At 33.8% G+C, this 10,847-nt stretch overlaps 1 protein-coding gene across 2 annotated transcripts; it reads right to left on the bottom strand.

Annotated features, from left to right (window-relative positions):
- Positions 1-1,658: 1,658 nt before the first annotated feature.
- LOC133284562 (uncharacterized) lies at positions 1,659-5,216 on the bottom strand. Of its 2 annotated transcripts, XM_061481605.1 has the most exons (7): positions 5,019-5,216; positions 4,851-4,913; positions 4,606-4,738; positions 3,785-3,888; positions 3,522-3,693; positions 3,283-3,417; positions 1,659-3,188 (listed from the first exon to the last, which is right to left on the bottom strand). In XM_061481605.1, the coding sequence occupies exons 2-7, from the start codon at positions 4,889-4,891 to the stop codon at positions 1,800-1,802; spliced, it is 1,974 nt and encodes a 657-aa protein (XP_061337589.1). In that variant the 5' UTR covers positions 4,892-4,913; positions 5,019-5,216; the 3' UTR covers positions 1,659-1,799. The 2 variants fall into 2 exon arrangements, with proteins under 2 accessions (XP_061337589.1, XP_061337590.1); XM_061481606.1 differs by lacking the exon at positions 5,019-5,216 and having other exon boundaries at positions 4,602-4,738.
- Positions 5,217-10,847: the final 5,631 nt, after the last annotated feature.

Here is a 10,847-nt window from a genome sequence, read left to right as displayed (position 1 = left end):
TTACATGATCTGGTCATATGTAATTTTTGTATTATTTCTCTTTTCACATACATTAAATAGGTGATGTCTAATTATAATTAATATAAAAAGAGTTAGATACAAAAAATTCACATGACCCTCTCATGTGAATTTTTGGTATGAAAGGATTCATTCTCGTACTCCACAGCAGTGGGCAAAGTCTAGTCCCGAACTATGGATAGCAAAAATTTATTGAAAATAATTTGGTAGGGAATGGTGGGTCTATTATTCTTCTCATCCCAAAGACAATATATCAACTTACACCGATGTAATAATAAAAAAATTGTTTCAATATTAATCATTGATCGACTTGGATTCAATGACTCACAAATCTAATAAATCAGTGCTATTAAATATATGAAGGGTCCCTTTTTTCTCTTGTTGTAGGAGAATTATTTCTCCTACTGTAGACACAAAATGTGGTTGACCCCACCACCCATTAAAAAAAATTGTTGTACACAATTCGATATTTCACTAGTAAGAGAAAGAATCTCTTACGACATAAGAATTCTTTTCCCCATATAAGAAAGATCACGACAAAGATTGAAAATATAAATACACTTGTATATATCTTTATAGATATATTCTCCAAATGATGATGCGTGAAATTGTAAGCTTTATATTGCAAATAGTTTTTGAAATAATAGCTTTTTATCTTGGGAAAAACAAGTATAATGTTGTAGGACAATTCTCTTGTCATGTTATAGAGACAATAAGTGTGGGGTCCACCATGTTTAAAATAAAAAAAAAAAGAAAAAAAAGTATAGCACAAATATCGATGTATGTGTAGGAAACTTTGCATTTGTCATACAACATGACAAATGCAAAACCCTTTTATCTTAGGGAGGCCACACAGGGAAGAAACTAGAAGCAAGGCCTACAGTCCACTTATGCGCAGAGGCCCAAATAGGTGTTTGCCTTTCAATGGGCCAGCCTGGAGGTCTACACTGTTTCTTCCTTACAGTTAAAGTCCTTAACTTCAGTTTTTCAACAAAAAAAAAAAATGTCCTTAACTTCACTCTGTCAGAATCTCGACCTTTTTTCTTTTCTTACACTTCCGAGGACTGTTAAGAAAATTCTCACCGCATTTGACATGGAAAAATAAAAATAAAAATTCACGAGTATTCATTTAGAGAGGATACTAACCCCTTTTTCAAGTTTCAAGTCATTTGCAACATTATATACGTAGTAAATCCAAAAAATTCTTGGCTGGTAAACCAACACAAGTTTTTTCTTATGTGTAGTGATATATAATGCAGGTTGTTTTAAGCTTCGATGTTGGCACATCCAATATCACTATAACCCCAAAAGCATATAGAAACTTGAATAAGGGAAAAATAACAACTTTTTAAGAACTTAATTGAGGTTTCTTTCTTTTGTACCTAAAAACAACTAAATATTCTTCGAGACCAAAAGTTTATAATCAAACAAAACTCAATACATGTAACATCGATTTCATAGGGTAGATTATTAGTCTTGAAGATATTTTTTTCTTGTCATATGAATTTCACTATTTGACCTATAGTATTTGGTAATTAACATCAATTGCACTAAAATCTCTCTGGAATACTATGCGGCCGAACTAAGCAGCAAATTTAGAAAAGGTACGTGCATTTTTCCGATATTAATTGCAGCTAAAAAAATAATAATAATCATTGTAGTATTACCTGGATGAATGTTAAAGAATATTTAATGATATCTAAAATCAATCTCATACAAAGTTATTTTAACGGGTAATTCAAATGTGGCAGTACCATACAAATGCTGTACATATGCCTCCTCTACTTTCGTTGTTGGTCTCTATTGCAGTCTTTATTCTCTAGGTGCTCTCTCTTGAGAGCAGTGAACTTGGCAGCTATGTCATCATAGTCTGGCAGCTTAGGATGAACATGATTAGGATGTTGAGAAGGACATGAATATGTCCTTAACATCTTATCTTTGCTGTTTCCATGTCGCTCTTGGGGCATTGTCATGGCCCTTGAGTAGGGAGCTTCTGTTTCTATTCTTGTTAAGGAATCAGTAGTCCTTGGATTGGAAACATTGGGGGAAGAAGAGATCTCTTCTTTTATTTCATTGTTTCCATTACCACCCTGGCAATCTTGGTTGTTGAACACATGATTATCAGCTACACCGCTATAACTCTTCCTATTTGATCTCTGGGGGATAGTAACCAATTCTTTTCCCTGTTTCAACTCATCACTCCAAAAGGGTTGGCAATGACAACATTGATGAACTCCTTGTTGAACTTGTGTAGCTCTCATTCCTCTCTTTGGCTTCATTGATGGAGCTTCCAAACAGTCTTTATCATCATAAAGGCAAAGATAACAAGGCTGGTCCAAACTGCAGCTGCTCATTTTAAACTTGAAAATTTTTCTCATTGAGGAATCTTCCCTTTGAATTGACTGTAAAATATTTTCCTTTTCTAAGAAACTATGTAGCATCAGTCTCTTCTGGGCATAACTTGGTTGAGCTATTCCTTCTAGTGAAGGCTTCTGGTGTTTTCTGCTGTAATGAGTACCATGTTTATGAGAAGAGCGACTTCTGCATGGCTTGTGATAATATGTCATGTATCCAATATCCATAATGCATAGGTTTTCCAGGGAGGCTGATCTCCTTCTTGATCTTCTCTCAGTTGACGTTTTGCTCCTTCTTGGGGTCCTTATGCTTGATTTCTCACTTTGTGATTCATCTTGTTCTGTATCACTTTCATCATAATCAAATTGAAAATTTTGTCTCATGGACAGACCAAAGGATCTGAACTTAAATAGCATTTGGTCCTGGCAGGAACCATCTTTTGGTACAGAAAACTGACATTCCTCAATGTCATCAACATAATCTTTTGCTAAAGCCATTCTTTTCCCCTTGATTTGCAGACTAGTATTTATAGAAGAAAGTAGCTCAGGAAAGTCTACCTCTACTACTTTCTTTTGCAAAGGACAACTCAGGATATATGGGGGATATTGTTGAACAGAAGACACTATGGCAGAAGTATTAGCTAAGCTAGATTCAGGTAGAGAACAAGAGTCACTTGGTTTGGGAATAGATGAATCAACACATGTCATATCTCTTTTTATCTCTTCAGCTTCTGAAGGGTGGACTTTAGACCCTTCATTTGTGTAACTTATTTGGGCATCACTTTCCACTAGTTGATACCCTTTGTCTTCTTTCACCTGTACAAAAAACATTCAACATGAATTTGGTACTAGTAAACAAGAAGATTATAAATTCATTAATATCACATTGAAATTAGTAAAGAAGAATAACCTGCACTTGCTTCCAATCGGGGTAGTATTGTATGGCTAAAACCTGTTGTTGGAGGCAGCTATCCCTAGCTATTTCATCCACCACTCTGTACTTCAGATCATCCGGCACATATTTCACTGACAGGTTCTCTTTTAACTATGATTTTGAAATTCCATGAATATGTACGCATCATTAACAAATATGGAATTGCATCAAATGCAAAACTATACTTTATTGGGATTAAAAAAAAAACATGTTACCTGTTTGTTTACAAGATTCCCTGGACATAGCTCCACTGCTGTAGTTACAAACCTCTCACCATAACGCTGTCCAAATAGCTTCCTAATGACAGAGAGTTCAGGAAGATCCCCACATCTTGCTGAAGCAAATATAAGGCTAGAAATTGCTTCCTTTATATCATTTGGACAGTCCCTGATTTTGGAAAGTTAAACCATCAGAAATTTTGGAAATGGTGAAGGGTGCCAAATGTAATTGATTTAGATAGGTAGAAATCTATTCATACTTGTGCCTTCGGATATAGGATAGTTGCGTAAGGATAAATTCACAGAAGTGATCTAACAATTCATATGCAGCAGCCAGGCTTTCATCTTCTATGAGCTGCTCAACCTGAAATTTTGAGAAAAATCATTGGTAAGATTTGGGACAGCAGAGAAAATGATCAAACAGTAATGAGTTATGTTGCTAAATAAGAATACCCAGTAATGATTCGTATTTTCATATCTTAAGCATAGAGTTTCGGAATTCGTCTAAAATTTAGTTCAAGCTGTAATTAAGTATAATTCTATATCTTACTGAGATTTTGTGCATAGTACTTTATCTTCAGTGTATTTTACCCCCAATTCTCCCAATATGGCTGATGTTAGAACAACCAGGGTGGACTTTATTGTCTACATGGTAATAAAATACATGATTATGATTTCATACCTTTAAATTACTATTGTGGTGGATGAAAGCATGGTGAATTGTTCATCGTGAAAGGCTGAAGTGGTTCTATATCATTCATCAATCAATATGAGCAATATTTATAATTACATCTTGAGATTCAGTATAGAGATTACAACAAAGTAAATCCTATACAAATACTACCACAACACCAACTCTAATGAGGGTTTGAAGTATACACAAAAGCTACAAGGGTTAAACATGCATACACAAGATATATACGTAATATACATACTTTCAGTAGTAGAGATTACAAGAAGAAACTAGCAAACTAGTACAAGATATACTGAACAGTTACAACATCTCCCAACAAAATCGATGGAAAGAAAACCCCCTCTTACTAAAAAAAAAGGATATAAAGAGTATGATATTCATACAAACCCGGTTAATAGCAGTTTCTTCATGGCCACTTTGTATTAGCTCAGCCAAGTCTTTTCGCATTTGCTTCACTATTGCCTGCCTCTTGTTCTTGAGTATCCTGAGCCTGCACCTTGCTCTTTTGATAGCCTTCTTACTGTAACACAGTAAAGCCAAATAAAAAATAAGAAAGTTAAACTTGAACTCATACATATTGATTGTTATGCAAAATAATCTCAAGTTTTCAATTTACATAATAGTATAGTTACCATTTTGAAGCTTTGGACCAACCGAAGAGTATGTCAAACATATCTAAAACTTGATAGCAGTGTCTGAATTCATTGGAGGTAAAGATAAAAACAAGCTTTAGAGTTGAAGCAGGATAAAGAAGAAGCCAATAAAACAAAAAACAAAAGATGGGAAGTTAGAAGTTGGACCTGATGAATAAGAAGCTTGTTGTGGACACAAAGAGAAGATGTAGTAATGAGCAAAAGGTGATGGAGGATCATGGAAGAGTAAACTGAAGCACCACTAATACAGTTTTGTGGAGATAATCTAGAGGAGAGTGGGTTGACTGGGAGAGAAGAAAGAAGGAGACACTTGTGGTCTCCTTGGAATAACTGTTCCACTCCACTACACCAGTTTTTGGGACACTTGTCAGTTTTGCAAATTGATGTAAATTATGAAAACCACCCTGTTGAAAAAAACAAGTTATGGTTATGAAATTATCCCACTTCACATTCACGATAGCCATAACATATTAGATAAATTACAAGCTCGCTGCAATTATGCACTCCAAGTTTCTAAATATACTCCTATTTATAATGATTAATTAATTTTTATTCCTTGTTAATTACTTCATAACACTAATAATTAGTATTTTGACATTTCCTAACATTAAAAATGTGATATACAAATTAATACTGATGTATATATGAAAACTTGATGCCGTCTACAAATCAAATTCTATGCTGTGGTTTAAATTGTATTGCTTGGTAAAGAAAATTATTCCAAGTCGTGCAAAAGAAAAAAATGTATAGATTGACCCTTTCGCTTATAGTGATAGACAGAGGCGGATCCAGATACATGATAAGGGAGACAAGTCTCCACTCTTAAAATATGATGTAAAAATACAAAAATATCTTTTTCTTAAAATTCCAGTTTTTTCAATTTAATTTCGGGGTAGGATATTATAATAACGGTTATATTTATTTTTATCTTTGTATGGTTATGATTCTCTGTATTTAATACTTTATATTTATTTTCACCTTTGTATGATTATGATTTTCCATATTTAATGTTTTTACATTAAATATGAGGATCATAACCATACAAAGATGAAAATAAATATAATTGTTGGATCAACATAATCGATCTAAGAGTGAAATTGATTGGTAGTAACCCTAATTAGTTGTTATAATATCCTACCCCTTTAATTTCCCTCATTCTATTTTATTTTACCGTAAGTTTTTTTTTTTCTCCTCCACCTTCATTATCCAAACCTAATCTAGATCTAGATCTAAACCATACACAGCCAGCCGGCGGCTGCTCGCAAGTCGCGTTCCAAATCAGACCTAGATCTATATGTACTTAAACTTATTGAGTGTTCACCCTTCGTTAATTTTCTGGATTCGCAATTGATGATAGAATCATACTAATTTTTTTTTCTTTTTAACACAAAAAAATTGTGTTATATGTTGAAATTCGAATTGAGACAAAGATGTGTCCCTGTCTCCCTGATATATAAATAAATATGTTCACCACAAACATAAGTCTTAATAGTTAATGACATAATTAATACTTTAATTGATAATTAAAATTGGAATGTTGGGTTCATTGATGAAACACACAGTCATTTCAGAAAAACAAGTAAGCACGCGCAGCAAACGCCCTGAAGTGGTACAGGGGAAGCGATTGGTATCATTGTACTGAACCTTAACAAACACGCACTGACACCTAAAACCTTATTGTCTATTAGCCAATGACATGTGTTGTCGGGTAGCAGTAAAAAAATTCTAGACAAACAACAACAAACACAGTGCTTCAAGAAACTAATCTATGGTTTGCGTGGTTGTTAGCGTTTTTGTCAAAGCAAAACAGATAACCAATTCAACCCACTTATTTTGCACTCCGTTGTACGAAAATCTAGGACGTTCACCAATTCATGTTACCGCATGCATAGGTTCACCACCAAAGTGGGGTCCTCATTTTGCTTATGCGTGCGGCCGTGGAGAGAATATTGGAAGATTTAAAAAATTAAAAAAAAAGGAAAGAAAATAGACGAAATCACAAAGGATAATCATCATCTAACACAATTAGTTTTTATTATTTTAATGTCATTGTCAAGTGACCAAAGTTAAAATGTACAATTATTAGTTCACAATGTGCGTATTTTTTAATCCTAGGCAGCATCTCATGGTGCATGTATGATGTTCTTAGGATGCACTTTAGGTGGTTGTTGTTAACTTGTTTTGCGTGAGAATCGTATATGTGCTATTCGTTTTGCGTTGGATTGTTCTGTTTTCTTCGTCGTTTACAATTTAGGGACTGAACAATTGGATAAGGAATAAAGTTAGGTTCAAACTTTATGGGTAAAGTATTATTTCTTTCATTTAAATGCGAGAGGATTAGAGGGAGGTTTTTTTTTTTTTTTTTTTGTTACAATGGGGCCACGGAGGTATGAATTTATGATCTCTATCAAACTACATTAACCCTTCACTACTGGCCCATTAGTTCTGCACATCATCAAAGGTTACTCAAGATGTTACCCATGAAACACCCAAGCTAATTTATTCATATAAATTCACCAAATTATATGGGACATGAGGCCTTAGTTATAATGACCCCAACTGGTAAATTTTAATTAGAGATTTAATTTAAGAATTTAAATGCCATAATTAAATTCAGAACGTGATTTCGAGTAGTTTGACTGTAATCATACTAGGTCATGAACAATGTTTTCTGTCGGATGATCTGCATTATTGTGAATCAACCGGTAAAGCTTAAATGAGCAAAATGAGTTTACAGATCTAATTTAGCAATTTTGATGTCAAATATGAGTTCAGAACGACAAATTGTATAGTTTGTCATTTTCTGTGAAAATCTCATGAATTGTATTTCTGCCGGATATTTTGTACTGCTGCTTAAGCAACTAGTAGAGTTCAGAATTAAATAATTGATGAAATAAGATTAAAAAAGTCCAATATATGCCAAACAAGTCATGTTTAGACCAAAAGTGTTAAGTTTATAAGTTTACAGTTTTGTGTGTAAACTGTGCACAATAAATGGTTCACAGTGCATTTCGTCAAAAAAACGGTGCAGAAATCATATTGCGAATTTAAAATACTATACATTTGGGAATAAAAATTAATATAAATGAGTTCAGAAAAATAAAATATATTTGTAGCTTTAAGTTAATGCCCGAGTTAATTTAAGTGAAATTAAGTGAGCGAAAAATAACCGGTAAAAGATTACACATCATTATAAACTTAAGTTTTCCTCCTTAGTCACTATTCCAAATCAGAACCATGATTATCTCTCTCCAGGCAGCGCTCTTCCATGGAAGCTTGTCTTCAAGCTTTTCTTTTCTTGATTTCTTACTCAAACAATCACCAAATTACAAAGTGTTATACATGAAACTTTAAGTAGAAATCGTTGTGAATCCATTCCACCCATTTGTTTGGGATGAAAAGGCTTGTGTAAAGAGCTCTCTCCTTCTCAAATTTCGGTCACTATTCATCCTAGAGAGAGAATTGGGTTTTTGGGTGGAACCAAGCTTGGATTTTGTTCTCCAAGGCTTGTATAGTTGATTTGAGGTAAGAGATCTTCATTCCATTGGTTTAAATATCATGATTTAAGTTTTGAATATTATGAGCACTTTTTGTGGAATGTTATTGAGTTTGAAAATTGAAATTTATGATGGATTAGTGTTGTTAATGAAGTTAGGATGTGAAATAAGCATGAACATGTGTTTAAAAATTGAAAAAAATCCCCTTGGATCACTCGGTGGGGTTCGGCCATATTGGGCTTTTTGGGGTTTAGTGTGAAAAAAATTAAATTGCATAATTGTGAAGGATTATATGTATGTGAAAGTGTGTATAAGTGGTTAAATTGAGTTAATAAAAAGAAAAATCCATTGCAAAAGCTCCCATTAAATCCGGCCTGTAGGGTTGTTTGGGGGTTGATTATGTTAAAAATTATTTTGATAATGTGTGTAGGTTCCAATGCATGGCATTGGTATGATTTTGAAGTGAAATGGCTTAAGAAATAATGAGAGAGATCTTGGCTCCTTTGTATGTTTTCCATCGGCTTTGTGAACAAAAATAGGTCTATGTAGTTAAAAATTTTAAAGGGTATTTTAGAAGCTTGGTTAAGTCATTCTAAGACCCTATGTAAATATGAACAAGGTGGTTGCTTGTTGTGTGAATAATCATCCTTAATTGGTCTAATAAGAGAGCTTAAAGAATGTGGTATGAACTTGTGAATTGGCATATGATTGGCATTAGTGTTAAGAAGTGAAAGGAAATAATAAAGTGTATGTCTTGTGTAATTACTTGGCATTTTAGCATTTTATTGAGTTTTGTTTTGAATTCTTTCTCTAGGTGTGCCTTGGGACTGAGAGTCTTTGGATTCCTTTGGAGCTAAATAAGTCACTTGTGTTACGAGTGAGCAAATTGGTAAAGCTTCAAGAGGTAAACTCTATGTTTATGGAGTCTTTTCCTACTTGAGTGCTCCACAATGGTTAGTGGATTATGGTTGGATTGTATGACTTTATTTGATGCTTTGTATAGATGCATTCATATAGAGTTATTTGATAATATAATATGTTCTGTTCTGATGTGATTTATGTAATGATCTTTGACCATTGATTGTTTGTGCACTGATGTCTGCTTGGGGTCCTCGAGACTGACTGTGTACACTTCTTATATATCCTGGTTCTGCTTGGGGTCCTCCCTTGGGAACACGTGCATTGATTTTTGCTTGGGGTCCTCTCTTGGGAATGACTGTGTACGCCTCTGATAAGACATATATGTGCTTTGTTCAGTTATGATATCTGCTATATGATATTTTGTATACTCTGTATCTGACTTTCATGCAGGAGTGGGCCTAGGAGTATGGAGAATTCTCTATAAACTTGGAGCTTATTGAGATTTGTTATCTCATCCCATTTAGGGACATCATTTCAGGTGTAGAGACTGCCGGTGAGCCTACATGGGGCAGGGATACGACCAGTGGATAGAGGGCATCGCGGACCGGAGTTTGGGTAGCAATATGCTACTATTATTTTGAAGGATTGTTATTTTGCATTAGTATTCCATTCGTTTTGAGGATCATGATGTCTGATTCGTTATTTTGTATATGACATGTATATGTTTTGTACATATTTTCCGCTTTGATCCATGTACATTTGTGTATTCAGTCATGTCTATATTATGATGTAGTATTCAGTTATATGTCTACATGTTGGTTATGCATGCTGTTAGACATTGTGGCACGGAGCCAAGTTATGCATGAGCCCAAAGATGGGTATATGACTCATGATGGATATCTGATACTGTTGTAATGATAGATTATATAAATTGTTTATCAGGATGCCTTGAGAGTGGGATTCGTAAATCCCCATTTGTCCGAATTACAGACGGTAGTCAATCCGATTTTCGTCTCTGCCAAATGAAATTAAACTAGAAGAAGTATGCAATGTAATATATCATGTGAAAAGGATAAAAGAAAAAGAAAAAGTTAACTCGTATTTTCGTAAGTTAAGTCTTCCGCTGTTTCTATTAAGTATCATATGTTTGTAAATTGAACCGGCTCGATACGGGAATGTTAAATTAGTCTTAATTGACATAAATTATTCTGAAAATGTTCTTTTAGTAATTAAGAATGCTTCTAGATGGGTTTTTTTATGAAAGAAGTTACTTTTTTTTCAAAAGTAAAATTTCAAAAAAAAAAAGTCCTTTTGAGTTATTTTATACATTTGAATACGAACTTTATAAAAAAGCAGAATTTAAGAAAAAGGAAAAACAGTATTTTTTTTTTAGAAGTTAGTAGGAGTGTTCGCGGTCTGGATTGGAACAATTTTGAAAACAAAAATCATCTGATCCAATACCTTTTGTTTGATCATGTCATCATCCGCTCGGTTTGGATTTTTTTTAAATCCAATCCATTTTTTTATTTTGGATTGGATCGGTTTTCGATTTTTTTGAAAAGACTAAAATTTGTTTGATGATTATTGTGCAAATAACATATCTTTTGTATGTATTGGC

The sequence above is a fragment of the Gastrolobium bilobum genome, unplaced genomic scaffold (genome assembly GCF_033153095.1).
Source record: "Gastrolobium bilobum isolate Gb01-03AN ecotype WA unplaced genomic scaffold, APGP_CSIRO_Gbil_v1 utg21709, whole genome shotgun sequence".
Lineage (NCBI taxonomy): Eukaryota > Viridiplantae > Streptophyta > Magnoliopsida > Fabales > Fabaceae > Gastrolobium > Gastrolobium bilobum.
This window is presented reverse-complemented; position numbering and strand designations above follow the sequence as displayed.

Bases quoted from the DNA above. Each gene is read 5' to 3' on its own strand.
- LOC133284562 (XM_061481605.1), bottom strand. From the start codon at position 4,891: ATGTTTGACATACTCTTCGGTTGGTCCAAAGCTTCAAAATG. The intron at 3,694-3,784 runs GTATGAATAGAT...TTCCAAAATCAG, and splicing joins TCCTATATCCGAAGGCACAA to GGACTGTCCAAATGATATAA. The intron at 3,418-3,521 runs GTAACATGTTTT...TCAAAATCATAG, and splicing joins GGAATCTTGTAAACAAACAG to TTAAAAGAGAACCTGTCAGT.